This window comes from Electrona antarctica (assembly GCF_951216825.1).
Source record: "Electrona antarctica genome assembly, chromosome: 7".
Lineage (NCBI taxonomy): Eukaryota > Metazoa > Chordata > Actinopteri > Myctophiformes > Myctophidae > Electrona > Electrona antarctica.
Genome location: NC_136812.1, coordinates 56,534,510 through 56,560,507, shown reverse-complemented (window position 1 = coordinate 56,560,507; position 25,998 = coordinate 56,534,510). Strand labels below are relative to the sequence as shown.

At 43.0% G+C, this 25,998-nt stretch overlaps 2 protein-coding genes across 2 annotated transcripts; both read right to left on the bottom strand.

Moving 5' to 3' along the window:
• Nucleotides 1-1,572: 1,572 nt before the first annotated feature.
• LOC306926379 (uncharacterized protein) lies at nucleotides 1,573-24,855 on the bottom strand (the record flags this gene model as incomplete). Its single annotated transcript, XM_079505642.1, has 6 exons — nucleotides 24,531-24,855; nucleotides 20,154-20,294; nucleotides 19,954-20,031; nucleotides 19,173-19,520; nucleotides 13,367-13,956; nucleotides 1,573-1,713 (listed from the first exon to the last, which is right to left on the bottom strand). Exons 1-6 carry the CDS (start codon nucleotides 24,745-24,747, stop codon nucleotides 1,573-1,575), a joined length of 1,515 nt encoding a protein of 504 aa, XP_079361768.1. The 5' UTR covers nucleotides 24,748-24,855.
• Nucleotides 2,401-5,540, bottom strand: LOC306927311 (uncharacterized protein; the record flags this gene model as incomplete). The annotated part of the gene is made up of 4 exons (XM_079507024.1): nucleotides 5,330-5,540; nucleotides 2,813-2,953; nucleotides 2,587-2,664; nucleotides 2,401-2,420 (listed from the first exon to the last, which is right to left on the bottom strand). The coding sequence occupies exons 1-4, from the start codon at nucleotides 5,508-5,510 to the stop codon at nucleotides 2,401-2,403; spliced, it is 420 nt and encodes a 139-aa protein (XP_079363150.1). The 5' UTR covers nucleotides 5,511-5,540.
• Nucleotides 24,856-25,998: the final 1,143 nt, after the last annotated feature.

The window sequence follows — 25,998 nt, the reverse complement described above, 5'->3', positions numbered from 1 at the left end:
GTGCAGGAAGTCTAGGGGGGAAAGGTACAATGAGAGCAAACCATTCAATGTTTGAGCAATATTTCACGCAGGGCCCCATCTGAGGGCCTAAGGGTACGGGGAGGGTCATAGGGGGGCAGGAGATCAACAAGATATTGAGGTGCAAGACCCTTTCATGCCTTAAGTTATTAATATTTCTTTCAGTAATTATCAAACTCAGAGCAATATCCCACCTATCCAAAAGCCAAAAGAGGAACAAAGGACTGACACAGCTTAACTACACTTCTGCTGCCACCTAGCGGCACAAAAAGAGTTAATATGGAAATAATAGTTTGATTAGTTTAGCTGAGTCATGGTGTGTTTACTATGGAAATAATACTGCTATTGATTAATTTAACTGAATCATGGTGTGTTTACTATGGAAATACTGTTATTGATTCATTTAGCTGAGTCGTGGTGTGTTTACACCCCGGGCGGCAGTGGCTCAGGGACCGGATAGGAACCGCAAGGTTCCCAGTTCAAACCCGGGCTCCCCCAGTTAGTTACGAAGTGTCATTGAGCAGGTTACTGAACCCCTAATTGCTCCCGAAGTGCATGTTGGTGCCTTGCATGGTTTCCTCCAGCAAAAATGATCATTAAATGGGGTTTGGATTAAATTGAATTGCAGGCAGTTTGTAAAATGTATGAATCCAGCAGCAATTTGTTACACGCAACAAAAAGTGCTAACTTGACAGTGAATTGTCCCGATCCGATAACGTGATCGGAAATCGGGGTCTTTTTCAAATGATCGGAATCGGATCGAGAGCATCGATCAAGAGGATGTCCAACATTAACATATGTGGATGTAATCAAGAAAGACGCGGCCTGGGCTGTGTCTCAGCGGTCCAGGCACCTTGGCCCGTAGCCCGAGTCTGGCAGTGTGCCGCGGGTTTGACTCCCGATCCCGACGGACTTTACTGCAAGTCACTACTCCATCTCTCTCCCCATTTCCTGTCAGCCTACTATCTGTCCCTCTATAAAAAATATAAATGAAGGCGAACGCCGCAAAAAAAAGAAAGACGCAGAAGCGCAAAGCACCAACGAGCTGGTCAGATGTATGGAGAATCGGGATGACTGGAAGTGACGATGGAGGGCTCCCTAGAGAGTACAAGTAAAGTGCTTTCCCCCTGTATGACACCATGTTTTTCTTTTTTTACATCTCACATTTGACTACATCCTTTACCATAAACTGTACAAATAAAGGACCTGTATGAGTCCTCATGTGTGATTTTAGAGCAGTGTATCCCAAACTTTTTCGTCTCAAGGACCACCAAATCAACATTTATTAGGCCACGGACCCCCCATGCCAGTGACCCTGATAAGGGAGGATCTGTACGGCTCTAGTAGTGATTCCGAAACATAATAATTTCATGGACCCCCAGTTTCACACACATTATGCTACGGATCCCCATTTAATGGAATTTCTATCTCTGGTACCCCAATTCATATTGTAAAACCACTGTTAATTTGTACACTCTCTGAGTTACAGACCCATAAAAGGTTCATTTGGTTCCTACCTATCTCTAATTGAGCTGGGGACACCCTGGAACTCCCTCAAGTACCCCCAGGGGTCCCCGGACCCCACTTTGGGAACCCATGTTGTAGAGTACACATGTGACTAAAGCCTTTAGCACAAACTTTGCAATTAAAGGGCTTTTCCCCTGTATGAACAACTGTGTGCCTCTTCAGACTTGCCTTGAGACTAAACATTTTGCCACACAAACCATGTTGTGTCTTGTGTGAAACCATTGTGTTTACAGCCGACTGACCTTCCCTGGTCTCCTCCCAGCCATCACAGTCTTCAGTGTCGTCAGATTCAGAACAGTGTGGAGAGAGGAGCTGCTCATCTCTGGTTGGTTGTGATGTTCCACAGTCCTCCACATCAGTTTGTGTTTTCATGTGTTGAGTTGAGGTGCTGGCTTCAGCCTCTGTCTCTCTGTTTTCATCATCTTCACTTTTCACTGCTAGTAATGTCATCACTTGTTCTGGTCTTTGAAGTAGCTCCTCTTGTTCATCTTTAATGTGTGGAGGTTGAGGTTCCTCCTGGACCAGACTGGGACTCCCCTCCTCATGTTCAGGGGAAACTTCCTCTTTACACACAGGCAGGTGCAGGAAGTCTAGGGGGGGGGAAGGTACAATGAGAGAAAAGCATTAAATGTTTGAACTTTTAACATTATTTCACGTGTTTAGCTTTGGTAGTTGGACAAACTTCAGCTGTAAATACATTGTCCATTTCTAAACCATAAGTCTATTCTCATTAATAAAAAACACCAATTACTGCAAACTAAATTATTTATTTAGATATTTTTGGGGCTTTTTCTGCCTTTATTAGATAGAGTACATGTATACATCGGGAGTCGAACCCGCAACACGCTGTCAGGCTTAGCAACCTAGGTGCCAACCTAGGGCCAACTGCAAACATTCTATTTTAACACATAATCAGAGCATATTCCAGTTTGGACGTGCCTATTAGCCTTTCAATAAAAGGAAAAAGGAAGAGAGAGAGAGAGAGAGAGAGCAAGAGAGAGAGAGAGATAGAGAGAGAGAGAGAGAGAGCATAAAACGTACTGATGTCCAGGTGGTTTCCAGATTCCTGTTTAACACTCCAAAACCTCTTCACCTTCAGGCTGGACTCTGCACTCTGGCCTGCAATGAAGGAATAGAATAAGGACTTTAATGCGGTTACGTTTAGGAATACCTGGTGCCGAGTCCGACCATTCAGTTTGCAGGATTTGACCCAGGGTGAGCGTATTCTGGGGCGAGAATTATCATATTTAAATAAAACAGTACATACCTATCTTGTACAGCTTCACTACAGGTTGCATCGCTGCATAAAGCAGTCCACGTCTCTGGTCCGTCTCTCGCTGTTCCTCTGACAACGTTGATGCTTTGGAGGTCATCTCTCTAGATACAGCAGACCTCTGCCTGTGGTGCTCTGTGGAAATCACCAGTAGAATGAACTGTTGGCTCTCAGCAACCTTACATTATACCATCATGTAATCAAATCAAACTATCTTAGTATCTACCATACTCTGTTCAGTTGAAAGGTGCAGTCACTAGGTAAGTGCTAATATCATTGTCCCCCATCCTGATATAAACACAAGGGGAAACATTTTAATTAAATCTAGGTGTTCTAAGGTTTGCCCACGTGCCCCTGGCAGGGAACACAAGATATCTGTCTAAACACCTGAACGTAGCCACAGTACTCTGTCTTCTGCTCTGTGAAATGTCACATAAGAGCACTGTTTACCTAGTATGTGCTGTTTTCATTGTGGCTACACTTGCAAATATAAAATAATTGTGAACCCATAATCACATATTCATAGCTATGTAGGTATTCAGCATAACCAGGTATGATTTTCTTTTATCGCACAGCCCCATCATTTTATAATGGACAATTATTGACTTTTCGAGCAAGTGGGCATGACCTTTTGCAAGTAGAATATAAGATGTACTTGCCCGACGGGACCTCTGAGACCTTAGTGTCATCCCCTAAATAATTTGAAAAATCACACCTGTGTGAACTGAGTGGTGCAACCCCCCCCCCCCCTCTCTCTCTCTCTCTCTAGCAGGCAGCAGTGCAGCATTATCTCCCTCTCTGTTTCTGGCACAACAGCACCACTTTTGGTAGGCATTGGTACTCGTGCTCATAGTCACATAGGTGGGTTGGTGAACACATGGGTGAACACATAGGTGAACACGGACATTGCTGTTCCTTGGAGTGGTTGCACCACTCAAAAATGTCCAAGAAATTGTGAAAAGTAACAAAACATAGCCGATCTACAAGCTCAAAAATGTGTTGCATCCTGACACGTTGTGACCTTGTAAATCAGATTTAGGGGTTTAGGGGGAGTAGTTTAAAAAAAAAAGAGGTGTTAGGGCCGATTCATACTCCTATTTTACCGCTGTAGTGCCGAAATGATTTCGGCTCGTCAGAAATTTTCAGTAGCACCGAAGAGCCAACTTTAGAACGGTACCCTCCCCCCCGAACCTTAAATGACGTCACATTGTAGGCTCTACAGAGCCGAACCGACTTTTATTCGGCTCTAACATAGGAGTATAAATCCGGTCTGTGGCCGATTCTGTCGAAGTACCAAAAGGCAGTAGGCTATTGAGGGGGCGCGTATGAGGTGAAAGCCGGAATTACGCTCAATGTAAACAGGAAGTAAGAAAAATGCTGTTAAAAGAAGTCTGAAAACTACGGACGAATATATTATACAAGCACCCCGTAGGCCTCTATAACATTTGGGGCAACAGGGTAAGCACCTTATATTTTTTTGCATTTGTACATGTTTGGAGTTTTACGGGCTCAGCTGGTGTCTCTGCAGTGTCCACAGGGGAAAGAGCACTAAGACGCTCGTAGATATGAAAATGTCAAATTTGATCAAATACATAGCGAGTCTTAACTTAAGGCTAGCTTGAGTGTGTAGTTTGATGTTGTGTATGTAACAGACACACCTGCAGTGTGTAGTTTGATGTTGTGTCTAACACACATACATGCAGTGTGTAGTTTGGATGTGTGTAACACATACCTGCAATGCGTTAGGGCTGGGCGATGACAAAATCTCATATCATGATATAGAACATTTTATATCACGATAACGATATAGCATATTTTTTCCGATACCAATCTATCTAAGACATTTTTCTTTTATTCCCCAGGCAGAGTACTTGCACTTCATTTTGTGTAGTTACTTACATGCCAATATCAAAAATGTATGCCGACTGCAATATGCAAAATCACAATTTCCAGTCTAATGACATGGACATAATACTGATGCCCTGCCCATGCACAGACAGGCCTAGAGCAATTACAAAAAGAATACAAAATAAAATATTATTATTATTATTATTATGACAATTAAAAAGCAAAAATAAAGAAATAAGGAAAAAACAAATACTTCATGTCACTCACTGCTCCATAGTTGTTTCAGTTCATTTTAAGCTCTGCATAGGGATTCAATTGTTAACACTTTCTGTTGTAGAGTAGTTTGTTAAACTTTACGGAAGCTTAAAAATGTTTAATTGACTAAAGGCGATAGTGAGAGACAGAGACAACGCGTCACTCGTCAACTATGCATGCCCAGCTGTGCATTTGTCAAGTGGATGTTTTTCTTTTTTTAACATGATGACCACAACTTCATCATGAATTATCTGAATTATCTCCCGACAAAGACCACCTAGCCAGATATTATCCCTTACATATCGTCATATCGCACAGCCCTAGTGTGTAGTTTGGATGTTGTGTCTGACTGTAACACACATAGGCCTACTGCAGTGTGTAGTTTGATGTTGTGTGTGTAACACATACCTGCAGTGTGTAGTTTGATGTTGTGTAGAGTCTCCATCTCTCTCTTGAAGAGGCTGCAGATGACCTCTGCGACCATACTGAGGCGCTCCAACACAAACACTCTGACATCACGTTTCACACGACAAACATCAACACTTTGTTTTTCTAAAACACACAATATGTCCTCTCCCACCGACGTCATGTGTTCATTTATCTTCAGCCGTACAGACTCCATTTGACACGTTTTTACCTCCTTTATGAGACAGTTTCCACCACGCTGTGTTCACACCTTAGAGTATAGGTTCACACCATGAAAAAACTAACGTTTCTTTGTTGTGGAAAAAAAACGGAACTGAAGTTCCGGATCAATGTCAAGGACAGTCTAAGAAGGACGAGACGCGAAGACCGTACGGGCGACGCCATGTTGCTTATGGTGCTCCATGGAAGGAAAGAAACATGCGCAATGGGCTATATGCAGCCAACACTTCCGCGTTCAGCTTCCTTGGTCTCAACTGCGCATGTTTCTTTCCTTCCAAAGCAACATGGCGTCGCCCGTACGGTCTTCGCGTCTCATCCTTCTTAGACTGTCCTTGATCAATGTGTTCATTTGACGCATGCGCAATAATGGACCCAGGAACAGTGGCTTTAAGGCATTTCGCCTCCTGGTGGAGGAGATGTGTAACTGTCACTGAATGAGAGATTGTCTCCACCAGGCCGAAGGCATGGGGAGAGAGTATGTTTTGCAACATGGCGTCGCCCGTACGGTCTTCGCCTCTCGTCCTCTTTAGACAGTCCTTGGTTGAGTCTTGAGACCTAGGACAAATAAAGAGGATAGAGCACGGAGGTGCGGCCCGGTCTCCCGCGGGAGGTTTGCACATGCTCAGTGTAAACAGGAACTGCGATGGAGTGTTCCAGCAGAGGTGCTAGATAGAAAGCTCATAACTTGTGATGTAAATAATGAGATCCAGAACAGTTGAGAATTAAACAGCAGTCACCCTTCCCTTTTCAAATGTTTTATATATTATCCTTTGTCATTTCACAAAAATAAAAGTTTGACACATGTAGGCTAAGGCTACTAAAGAACATGGAAAGTCCACAAAAGAAAATATACAAAAACATTAACATTTAGTAAATGTACTTGTCCGTTTCAGTTATACACAACATGTTTTCCACAGTTATGAAATTGATATACTTTTTAAAATAAAAACAAAATCAACTTTGTACTATTCTCTTTTTTTGATATCCTTTTTATTATTTCAGTTCAGGGTCAGCAACTCTCATGCACCTCTAGCACCTCTGCTGGAACACTCCGGGTGCGTTCGGAAATGCGCACCGGGAATGTGGTCAGTTTGTTGAGTGTGGTGGGCGGTGACGTCACGGTGTGCCTTATTTACGAACGACCACAGCTGTGACGCATTCACACCGCCGACACCGGACAACCCCAGCTTCAGGGTAGGGTCGCTCAGTGCGGGCACTCGGCACACCCGGTGCGCAGCGCATTGGATTTTCGAACGACAACGCACCGAGTGCACTGAATAAACGAACGACAAGAGAGCACACCAGTGCGTTCATGGCGCATTTCCGAACGCACCCTCCATCATCGCAGTTCCTGTTTACACTGCACATGTGCAAACCTCCCGCAGGAGACCGGGCCGCACCTCCGTGCTCTATCCTCTTTATTTGTCCTAGGTTGAGACCAGGAAGTTGTACATGACCAAATTTGGGCATGTAGGCTACAACTTCCTGGTCTCAACTGCGCATGTTTCTTTCCTTCCAGGGAGCAACATGGAGTCCACCATATCATATGGTCCATATGGTCTTCACTTCCCGTCCTCTTTAGATAGTCCTTGATCAATGTGTTTGTTTGATGCATGCGCAATTATGGACCCAGGCACTGTGGCGTTAATGCATTTCGCCCCCTGGTGGAGGAGATGTGTAACTGTCACTGAAGGAGAGATTAGATTAGACTATAGGCCCTAGTTAGCACGCGGAATTGTAGGCATTTAGTTTGACTCTGTTCCACTTCCACAGATAAATATTGTGAAAATAGCCGATCTATAAGCTCACAACGCCTCTCAGAGCAAGGCGTTGTGAGCTTGTGATTGCCTCTTTCTTACGCATATTTGACAATTTGGCCAATTTAGAATTAAAAATGTCTTAACTTTACAACTGTGCAGACAGATACTCTGTAGCCATATAGCCTACACTTATAGCCTACTATGTTGGTTCGTCTACCGTTGACGTTGAGTGTGAAAACAATGTTGCACATTAAGATAATCTGTGAGGAGCCCCTGCCTATGGAGGGCTAAAACTGCCATTTCTAAAACAAAACAAATCTAAGAGCCGATGATCTCTATGTGACCAAATATTGGCTGATAGTCGATCCTATAAGGAGGAATTTGCTTCAGACACAACTCATTGTGCCTGCCTGAATAATAAAGGACCACTTCACCACTTTTCAACTTATCTTCATATAACTGGTCCTCTAATAATCATGATAAAATGCCACCATTTTTTTCCTACACAGTCTGTGTCTCATAGGAGGGCTGTGGGCAGTTCAGAAACCCGTCCACCAGTGACATCATCGTTAGGCAGATATTTTTTTAAACAAGATTTCTTTAGAAAAATATTTAGATTTTTATTATCGTGAGAATGGTGGCTTCCATTATCGTATTGCAACTTTTCAGGACTAGAAAGCCTGCAGTTTCTATTAGCTTGGATTCCCCATCGATGGTGGACGGGTTTCTGAACTGCCCACAGCCCTCCTATGAGACACAGACCGAGTAGAAAATTATTAGTGAGGACCTATTATATGAAGATAGGTTGAAAAGTGGTGAAGTGGTTCTTTAAAGGTCACAATCAACTACCAGTTAAAGAGCTGGAGACTTCTCAGAACATACTATACTGAGTTCACAGATGAATGTGGACAGAATAATTGGCTGTTGAAAATGGGGTATGCAACCCTTCAAGCCAGAGAAAAAACTAAACGACAACAATTTAGGATCACAAATCAAGTACTGATGGAATAGTTGGCGTTTGTGATATTTTGGCAAACTTGAAAGGTGGTTGTAGACATTCAGAGAATTAACCTTTAAACAGAGACATTAAAATGCAAAAGAAGAAAATTGTACAATGTCAAAAGATTTTACAAACGTCTGCCAAATGCTGTCATGTCTTTCAACTTAAAAGTCAATAATTAAAACAAAGACAAAAATAAAATAACAATATTTTACATTAATATTTTGATGTTTTGATATCGTACTGTGAAGACATTTTGAGTTTGCCGATATCAGATCTACAAGCTCATGTGTCATTGCGACTCGTTAGCTTGTAGATCTGTTATTTTTAATCAGCTGAACTGTAAATAAAATGGTGCGTTTATATAGCACCTTCATCCAAGGCACTTTACAGAGATTGTGCATTCAATTCACCCATTCACACACATTCACACACCAATGCCGGAGGAAACCATGCAAGGCACCAACCTGCACATCGTAGTCTGGTGGGAATTCTGACAAATTGCACTTTGGGGTACAAGTGGGGAACCAGCCTAATTAGGCCCAACATAATTCAAGGGTGCTGAATCAGAAAAACATGGTCCCCAAGCATTTTCTTTTTTGTTTTTAACTAATTTGCATAACAAAATGGCTGCCGATTTTAAACTATAACAAGGCAAGCTAAACTGACAAATAAAGTGTCCATATGTTCTGAGGGTTAGACAATGTGTTTAAGTATTTGCAATGTAATTAGTGGTAAGCTTACTCCTAAATATGCAAATTAGAGGCCACCATTACAGAAAACGGTTTAGTACTCAAAGTGGTCCACATGCAGCCCCCTTATTTTATTTTCTACTTATCTCTATTTTTGGCATCCTTAGGACATAAATTACAGCTTTAGATGATACCGTGTAAAAATCCTGGGCAAAGTAATGTATAAACTAGAACTTCACTCTGTCGAGTCCCTACTTGCTCGTTGCCGGTTGCCGATGTCGGGAGCGACGCTATCCATGTTGTAGTGATGAGGGGGGTAAATTATTCCACTGTAGAGTGGACTTCTAGTCTGCTCGTCATGTTTCAGGGATGACTATACTGGTGTAGTGTGTGAACTAGATACCATAATCTCAATATCAATGCTCAAATAATATACCAATAAATCAACTCCAGTCTCCAAATCAACTCCAAAGCAAGACTAGCGAAAATAATGCTATCATTGTTTGTTTTGGTGTCTAGTGCTGTGTTGCCAGATTATGTTAGTGAAACAAGCGCCCAGGTCTTTGAAAACAAATCAAAAAGAAGCAGCCAATAAGCCTATCTCACAGAATTTCCCCGCCCCCCTTAATACGCCCCCTTTCGGGGTTAGTGGTGATAGCGTGACGTCACTCCATAGACGCTTCATGTTAACAGAGGTAATTTAAGAAGTCTACAACTTTTTTTTCTCAAGGTAAGGTTTGTTCCATCTGTTCGAGCTGATTTACCATATTGTTTGCTTCATAATAATATTGGTCTGTCACATTTTTACATTAGAAAATGTACTTAGATTCTCCAGAGAAAAAAAACGTGTAAATGCTCATGTTAAAGTCACCACTATTTACCGGAAGTGGGCGTGAAAAACGGGCTGTGAGATAGGCCTATTTCACTACTTGAGCCCTATTACATCAGCTATTTTTTAAATGAATCATGAAAGCAAGCCCAAATAAGCAAATACACTTCAGAAATAAGCCCAAACTATGAATATTAAGCTATGTTAAAGGACAACTAGCCCAAAGTTGCTTATCATAAGCAGACCTGGCAACACTGCAAACCAGTGCTTTCTGCAATTTGCATGGTGGAAAATACTCTTTCGTCGGCAGACTGTTGTTGTGCAGATATGAGTTTTAAGTAGCCTAGTCTTTGACTGGTCTGGACAAGTTTCCTCGGTCTGGAGTCACCTTAAGATTACGTTTTCTGGTCTGGTGGTTCTAGGGTGAAAAGATTAGTTTTTAGTTTTGCTTGTATTTAGAACAAGCCTGAGCTCAACCAGGGCATCTCGGAGAGTATTGAATGCAAGCTGCAGCTTACTGGTGGCAAGCTGGGCTGTGTCAGCAACACAATATAAGTCATTTAAAGCAGACAATGTTATTAATATATATTGTGAAGAGCACAGGACCTAAGATTGAGCACTGGGGACGTAACTCAGATTGGGTGCTCCCGGACTTCACTGATTGATGTCAGTATGTAAATAACTATGAAACCATTCAGAAGATGTATTAACATGTTTGTAAAAGTATGATGTACAGTGTCGAACGCTTTCGATAAGTCCACAAAGAGGCCAGCGCAGTGTAATTTGTTCTATGCAATGGAATCTGTTCTTCTATAGGGCAGGGAATGCTGGACCCTGAAGCCAATCCTGCAGAAGTCTCTAGACGAGTGCTACACCAGAATGCGGCGTGCAGTACTTAACATCAGCAAGAGCGTAGATGTTACCAACAATCCCCTGTATGAGGGAATAACAAGGGTGAGCCAGAATGTAGCAGCCAGGAGAATGAGACTAGCAGGACACTGCCAAAGACATCAATAACTGCCAGCCAGCAAATCAGTCGATCGCCTCGGGAGTGTTTTGGCTATATCAAGCTACTTCAGCTACATCCGGGATAGCACCTGCTAAATGTGCTCCGCTGCTATAAAACACTGGGCGCTCTGATTTAATGGATTAAATATCCCTGGGCGTTCGGGGTGTTAACATATGTGGATGTACTCAAAAAAGACGCAGGAGCACAAAGCACCAACGAGCTGATCAGATGTATGAAGAATCGGGATGACTGGAAGCGACGATGGAGGGCTTGTCTGAGGACGACCTGTAACGGTCAGATATTTCTATCACAGTTACTAAAAATCACGGGATAGTAATGATCCTCCTTTAAAGATAAAGTTGATATGTTTCAACCACACAGGGTAGCCTACAATGAATGCTTTGAAACACTGACACCAACACAGAAATAAATATCAGAATAATAGTTTATCTATATGAAATATAAACTCAACATTGACAATCAGTTAGAACACAGTATTCATGACAGGTATATTGTCAATATATGTCCAAACCACATGCACCGGTCCTATCACGCACGCACGCTCGCTCTATTGTTCGTATTGTTCCTTTAGTTACTCACGCGTCTCCCTGACGCTCCAACCGGAAATAATAAAGTTAATCCAAAAGTAAAGGTGATCCCCCGAACGAAAACAATCCCAGATAAATCCAGCTATCCCTCCAATGGAAAAACAACCGGTACTCCTCGCTTGACGGACAAACAAAACTTCTCACCGGAGCAGATGACGGTCCCGGCCGGGTTACTCCTGTCAACGGTGAGCTGGTGGCCATGGCTATATTCCACCGTATAGCATAGACAAAGTTTATCCCGTGGACTCCCTGCTCACTTGTGTCTCCATCTCCACAAGTCTCTCGAGCCTGCGACTTCCGTGTGTTTAATCACGGAAGCGTCACGGCCTGTCAATCAATCAATCTCCTTCCTTCTCCAAAACATAAACAAAACAGATACCTCTCAAAGAAAATAGGACATTACACATAAGGATGGATATGGTGTTACGGAATATTTTGAGCCATGGTCTTTTAAATGAATAAAATAAATCCTTAAAGATTATTATGTGGCAGTGCTACAGACCCCTAGAGAGTACAAGCAAAGTGCTCTCCCCCTGAATAACACCATGTTTTTTCTTGCATTTGACTACATCCTTTACCACAAACTGTACAAATAAAGGACTAATCCCCTGTATGAGTCCTCATGTGTGATTTCAGAGGACCACTTTGACTAAAGCCTTTACCACAAACTTTGCAAGTAAATGGCTTTTCCCCTGTATGGGTCAGCATGTGTGATTTTAGAGTACCCTTTTGACCAAAGCCTTTACCACAAACTTTGCAACTAAATGGCTTTTCCCCTGTATGGGTCCTCATGTGTGATTTTAGACTATAGATTCGACTAAAGCCTTTACCACAAACTTCGCAACTAAATGGCTTTTCCCCTGTATGAGTCCTCATGTGTCTTTTCAGATGGTCACCGTCACTAAAGCCTTTACCACAAACTTTGCAACTAAATGGCTTTTCCCCTGTATGGGTCCTCATGTGTTTTTTTAGAACAAAATTGTGACTAAAGCCTTTACCACAAACTTCGCAACTAAATGGCTTTTCCCCTGTATGAGTCCTCATGTGCATTTTTATAACACCACTTTGACTAAAGCCTTTACCACAAACGTTGCAACTAAAGGGCTTTTCCCCTGTATGAGTCCTCATGTGTGATTTTAGATGACTCATTCGACTAAAGCCTTTACCACAAACTTCGCAACTAAAGAGCTTTTCCCCTGTATGAGTCCTCATGTGTATTTTTACATCACCACTTTGACTAAAGCCTTTACCACAAACGTTGCAACTAAAGGGCTTTTCCCCTGTATGAGTCCTCATGTGTATTTTTACATCACCACTTTGACTAAAGCCTTTACCACAAACTTCGCAACTAAAGAGCTTTTCCCCTGTATGAGTCCTCATGTGTATTTTTACATCACTACTTTGACTAAAGCCTTTACCACAAACGTTGCAACTAAATGGCTTTTCCCCTGTATGGGTCCTCATGTGTTTTTTTAGAACAAAATTGTGACTAAAGCCTTTACCACAAACTTCGCAACTAAATGGCTTTTCCCCTGTATGAGTCCTCATGTGCATTTTTATAACACCACGTTGACTAAAGCCTTTACCACAAACGTTGCAACTAAAGGGCTTTTCCCCTGTATGAGTCCTCATGTGTGATTTTAGATGACTCATTCGACTAAAGCCTTTACCACAAACTTCGCAACTAAAGAGCTTTTCCCCTGTATGAGTCCTCATGTGTATTTTTACATCACCACTTTGACTAAAGCCTTTACCACAAACGTTGCAACTAAAGGGCTTTTCCCCTGTATGAGTCCTCATGTGTGATTTTAGATGACTCATTCGACTAAAGCCTTTACCACAAACGTTGCAATTAAGGGACTTTTCCCCTGTATGAACAACTGTGTGCCTCTTCAGAATAACCTTGCGACTAAACATTTTGCCACACTCTGTACAACTAAAACCTTTCTTGTCTGTGTGGCTCTTCGTGGAGTGAGTTTGTGTTGATGATGGCAGGTCCTGAGACAGCTTGTGGCTTGAAGACAATGTTTGTTCTTCCACATGTTGTGTCTTGTGTGAATCCAGTGTGTTTACAGCTGACTGACCTTCCCTGGTCTCCTCCCAGTCATCACTGTATTCAGTGTCGTCAGATTCAGAACAGTGTGGAGAGATGAGCTGCTCGTCTCTGGTTGGTTGTGATGTTCCACAGTCCTCTACATCAGCTTGTGTTTTAATGTGTTCACCACTAGATGGTTGGTATGTTCCACAGTCCTCCACATCAGCTTGTGTTTTCATGTGTTGCGTTGAGGCTTCAGCCTCTGTCTCTCCGTTTTCATCATCATCATCTTCACTTTTCACTGCTAGTAACGTCATCACTTCTTCTGGTCTTTGAAGTAGCTCCTCTTGTTCATCTTTAATGTGTGGAGGTTGTGGTTCCTGCTTGACCAGACTGGGACTCCTCTCCTCATGTTCAGGGGAAACTTCCTCTTTACACACAGGCAGGTGCAGGAAGTCTAGGGGGGGAAAGGTACAATGAGAGCAAACCATTCAATGTTTGAGCATTATTTCACGCAGGGCCCCATCTGAGGGCCTAAGGGTACGGGGAGGGTCATAGGGGGGCAGGAAAACAACAAGATATTGAGGTGCAAGACCCTTTCATGCCTTAAGTTATTAATATTTCTTTCTTTCATTTCACATCACCCACCTATCCAAAAGCCAAAAGAGGAACAAAGGACTGACACAGCTTAACTACACTTCTGCTGCCACCTAGCGGCACAAAAAGAGTTAATATGGAAATAGTTTGATTAGTTTAGCTGAGTCATGGTGTGTTTACTATGGAAATAATACTGCTATTGATTAATTTAACTGAATCATGGTGTGTTTACTATGGAAATACTGTTATTGATTCATTTAGCTGAGTCGTGGTGTGTTTACACCCCGTGCGGCAGTGGCTCAGGTACCGGATAGGAACCGCAAGGTTCCCAGTTCAAACCCGGGCTCCCCCAGTTAGTTTCGAAGTGTCATTGAGCAGGTTACTGAACCCCTAATTGCTCCCGAAGTGCATGTTGGTGCCTTGCATGGTTTCCTCCAGCAAAAATGATCATTGAATGGAGTATGAAAAAAAGAAAACTCATTTACCGCTAGCATTAATTAATCCCTCGATCGCGTACTGCCAGGGTTTTATCGCACGTAACACTTTGAAGAGCCACATATCCGTAATCGCATGTTCCTGTGACAAACTGTTGTGTGTGGTGTCTTCACCGGTTGTTGTTCTCTCGGTCGATGGTGGATAAAGCCAACCGCGAGCGCCTGCTACAGGCCGTTGAAAACGCTTGTCTGGGCCAGAAACTGCCCTTTCTTTCTGAGATAAAGGCATCTGAAGACAGAGCAGGCAATGCGAGTGGATGCGCGCGCATCTTCAAAATGGCCGATGCCATTGTGTGTTTGTGTCCCAGAGTATTGTTTGCGGTAGCAACATCAGCTACCCATCGAAACGGATCAAAAAGTGATTAAACAATTCGAAAACGAGAAATTTGCGTTTGGCGGAGCAGTTAGAAAGAGTAGGTTCTCGTTTTCCTCGTGCCCGGCGGCAAGACGGTTAAATGGGGTTTGGATTAAATTGAATTGTAGGCAGTTTGTAAAATGTATGAATCCAGCAGCAATTTGTTACACGCAACAAAAAGTGCTAACTTAACAGTGAATTGGCCCGATCCGATAACGTGATCGGAAATCGGGTCCGATCATGTCTTTTTCAAATGATCGGAATCGGATCGAGAGCATCGATCAAGAGGATGTCCAACATTAACATATGTGGATGTAATCAAGAAAGACGCGGCCTGGGCTGTGTCTCAGCGGTCCAGGCACCTTGGCCCGTAGCCCGAGTCTGGCAGTGTGCCGCGGGTTTGACTCCCGATCCCGACGGACTTTACTGCAAGTCACTCCTCCATCTCTCTCCCTCATTTCCTGTCAGCCTACTGTAGCAAGTGGCGCAATGGATAACTAATTAAAGGTTGGTATATGGTATTGGAATTGACTGCGCATAAACCAGGTTCGGAAGGAGCTCAATGTGTGAGTGAAAACCAGAGAAATAAGGAGGCAGAAACTGGAGTTAAAGGTTAACGGAAATATTATTATTGACTCAAAAAACAGAACTTAAACAACTTTGAACATTTATAGAAAATAAAAAATACAAAATGGGGGCCCCTTTAAAGGTGGTGACTTTGAGAGTCCATGTTGAGTTCCTATGTTTCTAGGGGGGAATTCAGTCTCTCTCCAGTGTGGAGAACAGGGTTACCACATTTGTGGAGGGAAGGGGGGCGTCGAGATCCGGGTCGGCTCGCCAGGTTCAGGTACCAGCCGGTACCAGAACCATCCAAGGGGAATTCCTTTTAAGGACACAAAAACCTGACCTGCAAGGCCAGGTGTCTAAACCAGTATTTTGTTCAAAAATCATTGTTGTACAACTTTAAATCAAAAACTATTAATGAATAAAGAGTTCGATGTGATCAGTATCGATCTCTTTAATCATTTTTCTAGTAACAGTTTATATCATTACATGCATGCTTTCTTAGAAAATAAAATACAAAGTATTTTATAATATCAATATTAATTATTAAACCAAAAGTTCAAACATAAATCATAAATCAAATACTTTAAATATAAACTCAAACAGTTAACCAGTTGATCCAAGTTAACATGACACCAAGGCTATATAACTCACCGAAGAGTAACCAAGGAGGAACCTGCTGCTGCCATGCCAAACATTTCGGCCATCTTGAATGAGGGGGGAGTGGAGAGTGTAGGAACTGATGTCACCTTTATACCGTCCTGATTGACAGTTGACATGGGTTGCCATTTTCGGGTTGCCATGTTGGCTGGGTTACACTACCGTCTGTCCCTCTATAAAAAAATATAAAATGAAGGTTTAAGCCGAAAAAAAAAAGAAAGAAAGACGCAGAAGCGCAAAGCACCAACAAGCTGGTCAGATGTATGGAGAATCGGGATGACTGGAAGCGACGATGGAGGGCTCGTCCGACGTAGCCTGGCTAATAAGCCAGACTAATATCACACAACACTGTCGCGGTATATCAGTCTGGGCTGGCTCCACTTGGATTTCATTTCCCGGGGAACATTTTCTCTTTGACGCAATTGGTCAGAGCTACTGTCAGTCAAAAGTCTCAAGCATTGAACGTCACTGTACCAAAGCCCGCCTATATTGCATACCGTGTCCCGATTGGTCCGACCTGTTCTCTGCTGTAGGAAAGAGGCGTGCTACTGAGCCTCGCCAGACCGTAATCCGCTGGTAGGCAACTTTTTTTTGCCAACGGCTGATTCGGTCTGGTTTATTAACCAGGCTACGTCCGACGACCTAGAGCAGTTGTTCTCAACCTGTGGTACGCGTACCACCTGTGGTACTTGGACCCCCCACAGGTGGTACGCGGAAGAATCTTCCCAAAAATGAAAAAAAGGGTGGTGAAAAAAAAACGGTGAAGTTTGACATAAACGGTTGAGAGACGCATGCATTGTGAATGCATGCAGCGATTCCAATAGCCCCGCCTCTCTCTCAGTCCCCCCCTCTCTCTCTCTCTCTCTCTCATTCCCACTCAGTCCGTCAGCCTGTGCGGGGTGCGGAGTTAGTGTGGGCACTGGGCAGTTTAGCAGTGAGCACCGAGCAGTCGTCAGCTATAGGCTGAATGCCTCCGTTGGGCTCGTTATTAATTAATTTGCTTCACAATGTGTAAGATCAGAAGCTCTTTGAAGTGGGCATTGGGCAAAACAAACATAGCAGTTAGTTGTGAAAGCTTGATGCTACCCAGACCATGCTAATGACTGCTAAGCTAAAGCTAATGTTGACAGCCTGACTGTGTGTGCGTGCTTGCAGGAGAGAGAGAGAGGCAGGGGTGTGTGTGTGTGTGTGTGTGTGTGTGTGTGTGTGTGTTCAGGCACAGGCAGAGGGGGGGGCTAGGGGGGCTTGAGTACCTGCCCTTTTGCAGAAAGTGCCCTTTCTCTAAAAAAATAAATAAATAAATAAAAGTTGTATTTATTTTTATTTTTTTCCTTTTTTTTGCCACATAAGGACATATGTGGGGGGCCAATACAAGCTTATGTGGGGGCCAATAAGGGCTTGTGGGGGGCCAATAAGGGCTTGTGTGGGGGGAAAACAAGGGCTTATGTGGGGGGCAAAAAGGGCTTGTGTGGGGGGCCAATAAGGGCTTGTGTGGGGGGGCAATAAGGGCTTGTGTGGGGGCCAATAAGGGCTTGTGTGGGGGGGCAAAAAAGCTTATGTGGGGGGCCAATAAGGGCTTGTGTGGGGGGCAAATAAGGGCTTGTGTGTGGGGGCAAATAAGGGCTTATGTGGGGGGCAAATAAGGGCTTGTGTGTGGGGGGGGGGGGGATAAGGGCTTATGTGGGGGCCAATAAGGGCTTGTGTGGGGGGGAAATAATGGTGGTCATATTGTCATTATCATTTTGATAACAGTGTGTATGTATATATATATATATATATATATATATATATATATATGTACCCGGAATCCATCATAAACCCGCCAAAAAAGCATCAATAACCGCAGGTGGTGGTAATAAAATCTGAGGTGGTACTTGGGTGTAAAAAGGTTGAGAACCACTTACCTAGATAGTACAAGTAAAGTGCTTTCCCCCTGTATGACACCATGTTTTTCTTTTTTTACATCTCGCATTTGACTACATCCTTTACCATAAACTGTACAAATAAAGGAACTGTATGAGTGTGATTTCAGAGGACCACTTTACCTAAAGCCTTTACTACAAACTTTGCAACTAAATGGATTTTCCCCTGTATGAGTTCTTATGTGTCATTTCAGATGGCCACTGTCACGAAAGCCTTTACCACAACTTTGCAATTAAAGCGCTTTTCCCCTGTATGAGTCCTCGTGTTTTTTTCGCTCACCACTGAAACTAAAGCCTTTACCACAAACTTTGCAACTAAATGGCTTTTCCCCCGTATGAATCCTCATGTGTGATTTCAGAGGAGTCATTCGGCTAAAGCCTTTAGCACAAACGTAGCAACTAAATGGCTTTTCCCCTGTATGAGTCGTCATGTGTGATTTTAGAGCAGTGGTTCCCAAACTGTTTCGTCTCAAGGACCACCAAATCAACATTTATTAGGCCACGGACTCCCCATTTGAAAACATATGCCAGTGACCCTGATAAGGGAGGATTTGTACGGCTCTAGTAGTGATTCCGAAACATAATAATTTCATGGACCCCCAGTTTCACACGCATTATGCTACGGATCACCATTTAATGGAATTTCTATCTCTGGTACCCCAATTTATATTGTAAAACCACTGTTAATTTGTACACTCTCTGAGTTACAGACCCATAAGGGTCCATTTGGTTCCTAACTATCTCTAATTGAGCTGGGGACCCCCTGGGACTCCCTCAAGTACCCCCAGGGTCCCCGGACCCCACTTTGGGAACCCATGTTTTAGAGTACACGTGACTAAAGCCTTTAGCACAAACTTTGCAATTAAAAGGCCTTTCCCCTGTATGAGTCCTCATGTCTGATTTTAGAGTAAACATTTGACTAAAGCCTTTAGCACAAACTTTGCAATTAAAGGGCTTTTCCCCTGTATGAACAACTGTGTGCCTCTAAAGACTTGCCTTGAGACTAAACATTTGCCACACTCTGTACAACTAAAACCATGTTGTGTCTTGTGTGAAACCATTGTGTTTACAGCCGACTGACCTTCCCTGGTCTCCTCCCAGCCATCACAGTCTTCAGTGTCGTCAGATTCAGAACAGTGTGGAGAGAGGAGCTGCTCATCTCTGGTTGGTTGTGATGTTCCACAGTCCTCCACATCAGTTTGTGTTTTCATGTGTTGAGTTGAGGTGCTGGCTTCAGCCTCTGTCTCTCTGTTTTCATCATCTTCACTTTTCACTGCTAGTAACGTCATCACTTGTTCTGGTCTTTGAAGTAGCTCCTCTTGTTCATCTTTAATGTGTGGAGGTTGAGGTTCCTGCTGGACCAGACTGTGACTCCTCTCCTCATGTTCAGGGGAAACCTCCTCTTTACACACAGGCAGGTGCAGGAAGTCTAGGGGGGAAAAGGTACAATGAGAGCAAAGCATTACATGTTTGAACTTTGAACATTATTTCACGCAGTGTTTAGCTTTGGTAGTTGGACAAACTTCAGCTGTAAATACATTGTCCATTTCTAAACCATACGTCTATTCTCATTCATAAAAAAACCCAATTACTGAAAACTAAATTATTTATTTAGATATTTTTGGGACTTTTTCTGCCTTTATTAGATATAGTACGGGAGTCGAACCCGCAACACACTGTCAGGCTTAGCAACCTAGGTGCCAACCTAGGTGCCAACCTAGGTGCCAACCTAGGGCCAACTGCAAACATTCTATTTTAACACATAATCGGAGCATATTCCAGTTTGGACGTGCCTATTAGCCTTTCAATAAAAAGGAGAAAGGAAGAGAGAGAGAGAGAGAGCAAGAGAGAATAAAACCTACTGATGTCCAGGTGGTTTTCAGATTCCTGTTTAACACTCCAAAACTTCTTCACCTTCAGGCTGGACTCCGCACTCTGGCCTGCAATGAAGGAATATAATAAGGACTTTAATGCGGTTACGTTTAGGAATACCTGGTGCCGAGTCCGACCATTCAGTTTGCATGATTTGAGAATTATCATATTTAAATAAAACAGTACATACCTATCTTGTACAGCTTCACTACAGGTTGCATCGCTGCATAAAGCAGTCCACGTCCCTGGTCCGTCTCTCGCTGTTCCTCTGACAACGTTGATGTTTTGGAGGTCATCTCTCTAGATACAGTAGACCTCTCCCTGTGGTGCTCTGTGGAAATCACCAGTAGAATGAACTGTTGGCTCTCAGCAACCTTACATTATACCTTCATGTAATCAAATCAAACTAACTTAGTATCTACCATACTCTGTTCAGTTGAAAGGTGCAGTCACTAGGTAAGTGCTAATATCGTTGTCCCCCATCGTGATATAAACACCAGGGCACCAGACGCAACCGTCTATAAGCACAACACAAGATATCTGTCTAAACACCTGAACGTAGCCACAGCACTCTGTCTTCTGCTCTGTGAAATGTCACATAAGAGCACTGTTTACCTATTATGTGCTGTTTCATTGTGGCTACACTTGCAAACATAAAATAATTGTGAACCCATAATCACATATTCATAGCTATGTAGGTATTCAGCATAACCAGGCAGGGCTCCAGCGTGCGACTTAATAGGTCGCATATGATACTTAATTTGAGTAACGTGCGAGTTCAAATATAATGAGGTCGCACGGGTGCGACTTGCTGGAAGGATGAGTGGGGGGGGGGGGGGGGAAACATCCCGCAGTGCTTGCCCGTTCCATTGATAAAAACATTGGACGTTCGCCTGACGCCCAGTGTTCAAAGAACGATCGTTCACAATAATAATAACCCACCAATAAGCCCTTCAGACTTGGATGGTCAGAGCGGCGCCATTACATACAAAGTCAATGCAAAGACGAGAATTGCGCAAACGGGCACGGCGCGACCTGCCGCGGTACAAACTGGACGAACCGAGGCGAATATATATTCAGGTCTGAACGCAGCTTATCCAACACAAATTAACTAATCTTTCTCAGCTGTACAATTTCACTGGAGCGCGCAGCGCGCATATCTAACTGCATGATGATCAGTCATGATCTACACAGACAGCCGACTCCCGACCCAAACACTGAGTGAGGAGGTAAACTTGTTGTTTGATGTGAACATGTGCCACGAAAAATAGCTTCCAAAGCTTGTTATGTTTGCATCGAGGAGGTAGCCTATGTGTCCATACATGATGATCGGCCAACAAAAGACATTAATCTCCCTCCCAGTGAGTGAAGAGCACTGATGCCTGATTTATTCTTCGTCGTACAAAGTGTTCCGTGCTGAAAATAGCTGATCTACAAGCTCACAACGCGTCACGGACGCGACGCGTTGTGAGCTTATGTAGGCTCTGAAATATGTAGGCTCTGAGAGCATTCAGAAACTTTTGCCTTCACAATAAAAGCATGCAGCTTTCACAAGTTGGCCCATGAAGACAAGGAAAATGATTAAGAATTCGGTGGCATTTCACATTGCAAAATATTTTTTCCAAAATGTAAAAATATTATAATAAGGAATTCATTTGGATAATGGTAATGGAGATATTGTACAAATTGTCACTTTATTAATCCCAAAGGTTTGGACTGCATTTAATTTTCAACTCAAAACCTTAAACTGACTTTCTGTGTGTGGAATATAAATAGGTATTGCCTTTATTGACTGAGTGACTTTGGGTTGGGTTGAAACCATCTACAGTGGTTTGAAGTATAACCAGGTAGGTTGCTGTTTTTTACACAGTGACCTTTGTAGGGGGTTTTATGATTCAAACCTTTAATGGTGGAAACCACTACATAAATAAATGGCCCCCGATGTGGGGGCATGATAAGATCATGTATTAATACCACGCTATACAAAGAAAAAAATGGTGCTACCTAATTTATGGTGGCGCTACCAAATGAAAAGGTAGGTGGCACCAGTGCTACCTGTGAAAAAGTTAGTCTGGAGCCCTGTAACCAGGTATGATTTTCTTTTAACCGCACAGCCCCATCATTTTATAATGGACAATTATTGACTTTTCGAGCAAGTGGGCATGACCTTTTGCAAGTAGAATATAAGATGTGCTTGCCCGACGGGACCTCTGAGACCTTAGTGTCATCCCCTAAATAAATTGAAAAATGTCCAAGAAATTGTGAAAAGTAACAAAACATAGCCGATCTACAAGCTAAAAAATGTGTTGCATCCTGACACGATGTGAGCTTGTAAATCAGATTTATGGGTTTAGGGGGAGTAGTTTTCAAAAAGAGGTGTTAGGGCCGATTCATACTCCTATTTTACCGCTGTAGTGCCGAAATGATTTGCCGAAAAATGCTGTTAAAAGACGTCTGAAAACTACGGACAAATATATTATACAAGCACCCTGTAGGTCTCTATAACATTTGGAGTGTCCACAGGGGAAAGAGCACTAAGACGCTCATAGATATGAAAATGTCAAATTTGATCAAATACATAGCGAGTCTTAACTTAAGGCTAGCTTGAGTGTGTAGTTTGATGTTGTGTATGTAACAGACACACCTGCAGTGTGTAGTTTGATTCTGTGTATGTAACAGACACACCTGCAGTGTGTAGTTTGATGTTTGTGTCTAACACACATACATGCAGTGTGTAGTTTGGATGTGTGTAACACATACCTGCAATGTGTTAGGGCTGGGCGATGACAAAATCTCATATCATGATATAGAACATTTTATATCACGATAACGATATACTCGATATATATAGCATATTTTTTTCGATACCAATTTTCTATCTAAGACATTTTTCTTAGATCTTCTTTATTCCCCAGGCAGAGTACTTGCAATTTTGTGTACTTACTTACTTACATGCCAATATCAAAAATGTATGCAGACTATTATGCAAAATTATGATATCCAGTCTAATGATATGGACATAATACTGATGCCCTGCCCATGCACAGACAGGCCTAGAGCAATTACAAAAATAATACAAAATAAAATATTATTATTATTATGACAATTAAAATAGCAAAAATAAAGAAATAAGGAAAAAACAAATACTTCATGTCACTCACTGCTCCATAGTTGTTTCAGTTAATTTTAAGCTCTGCATAGGGATTCAAAATGTTAACACTTTCTGTTGTAGAGTAGTTTGTTAAACGTTACGACGTTGGGAAGCTTAACAAAGTTGAATTGACTACAGGCGATAGTGAGAGAGAGAGAGAGAGAGAGAGAGAGAGAGAGAGCGCGTCACTCGTCAACTCTGCATGCCCAGCTGTGCATTTGTCAAGTGGATGTTTTTCTTTTTTTAACATGATGACCACAACTTCATCATGAATTATCTGAATTATCTCCCGACAATGACCAGGGGCAGCGGTGGACGAACGGTTTGCGGAGCGGTCTTGTTATCGGAAGGTCGCCAGTTCGAATCCCCGGACCGGCACGTTAAAATTACCACCGCTGAAGTGCCCTTGAGCAAGGCATTGAACCCCTACCATGAAATGTTCTATGAGCAGGGTCTGGCTGTAAACAAGCATCTCGAGCTTAGTCCATTCACCCAGGGTAAACAAAGAACTTTGCTTTGCTTTACCTAGCCCTAGAATGGCTCTGTTGTTACATACAGTATTTCACATACAGAGCCATAGAACGGTCGCGGTTACTTTCATGTCGGACGTTAACTGGGCGGCCTTAATGTGATAAATGCTCTGTTTGTACTCACCCATTAAATAATTCCAAAGACGTGGAGTGAAATATGGTCCTCTAGTTGTGAAAGTTCTGGTACAAAACGTGTATTTAGTCAATTATCTCCACTTTTTCAAGAGATGCACACGGACGTCTTTCTCTCCGGGCGAGGGGGGACTGGAATGATCGATGAACTGATTTTAGACGTCATCACCAATTGACAAGGGAAACACAAAAGTTTGGGTCACACAATTGGCAGGTGCCTTGCGATAGGTGCTGGGTAATTAATCACACCACCTGCCAATTGTGTGACCCAAACTTTTGTGTTTCCCTTGTCAATTGGTGATGACGTCTAAAATCAGTTCATCGATCATTCCAGTCCCCCCTCGCCCGGAGAGAAAGACGTCCGTGTGCATCTCTTGAAAAAGTGGAGATAATTGACTAAATACACGTTTTGTGACAGAACTTTCACATGGATATCAAACTAGAGGACCATATTTCACTCCACGTTTTTGGAATTATTTAATGGGTACAAACGGAGCATTTATCACATTCAGGCCGCCAAGTTTACGTCCAACATGATGGTAAGCACGACCGTTCTATGCCTATGATACATGAACATTTACAAAGTTAATTAAATGATCACAGGCATTCTAGGTCTATGCTTTACCTAGCCTGATATTATCCCCTACATATCGTCATATCGCACAGCCCTAGTGTGTAGTTTGGATGTTGTGTCTGTAACACACATATAGGCCTACTACTGCAGTGTGTAGTTTGATGTGTGTGTAACACATACCTGCAGTGTGTAGTTTGATGTTGTGTAGAGTCTCCATCTCTCTCTTGAAGAGGCTGCAGATTACCTCTGCGACCATACTGAGGCGCTCCAACACAAACACTCTGACATCACGTTTCACACGACAAACATCAACACTTTGTTGTTTTTCTAAAACACACAATATGTCCTCTCCCACCGACGTCATGTGTTCAATTATCTTCAGCCGTACAGACTCCATTTGACACGTTTTGACCTCCTTTATGAGACAGTTTCCACCACGCTGTGTTCACACCATGAAAAAACGAACGTTTCTTTGTTGTGGAAAAAAAACGACACGGAACGGAAGTTCCGGATCAATGTGTTCATTTGACGCATGCGCAACAATGGACCCAGGCACTGTGGCTTTAATGCATTTCGCCCCCTGGTGGAGGAGATGTGTAACTGTCACAGGGACTACAAATGTCACGCCTCCAAGTGAGACAGCGGCCCCACTTCTGGTCCGTTTCAACGGTGTACTGCAGCTGTCAATGCAATCCCTATTAGAGGCATCATAAAATACCCTAATTTCACTGGTCCATTACTGAGGCTGTAGCGATTTTTGTCTCCACCAGGCCGAAGGCATGGGGAGAGAGTATTTGTCTTTTGCACTCCGTCCGTCCGTGTGTCCGTGTGTCCGTCCGTGTGTCCGTCCTTCCGTCTGTGAACAGCTAATCTCTGGCACCGTTAACCCGGTCAATGCCAAATTTTGCACACACACTCCCTGGATGCCAACGCTGAACCTCTGCCCCAAAATTTCCAGAACGGCCTGTTATAGCGCCACCAGGAGGCCGCTTTGTGCAAAACAAGTTTTTGGACAGTACACCTACAGATTTTGTCCAAACATCACGCAAATTGGTACACAGTCTCTCTAGAGCCATTCAACGAAACAGGTCTTTCAGATTTCTCAGACTCCATCCTGATTGGCTAAGATTGGCTTCCAAAGTTCGCAGGAGTGCTCAGTTTCAAACAAAATGCTGCAAATCATGAACACATCGTGTGATTTCCGTGAAATTGTGCACACACATTCCCACTAGGCCGAGGATGAAATGCTACATGAACATTTTCAACTCAGCCTCATGGTGGCGCTATAACTGGCCAAAAAGTGTTTTACCTCTAACTGCACGGATCTGTGGATAACTTTGTATGCCAACTCTCTAGAGGCCAAGGAAAAACCTTTGCCTGGAATTTTTCACATCTGCTCTTTATAGCGCCACCAGGAGGCCGACATATGTAAAACACATTTTCTAATATTACTCCTTCAGATTTTATCCAAATTTCACGCAAATCGGTACACATGCTCTTCATAGTCATGTGATCAAGACAGGTTTGTTTGATTTCTCATAATCCACCCTCATTGGCTACGATTGGCTTCTAAACATTTCAGGAGTAGCCCGCTTTGTACCCGCTTTGTACAAATCGCCACAACTACTCAACGCAGCGTCCGATTGTG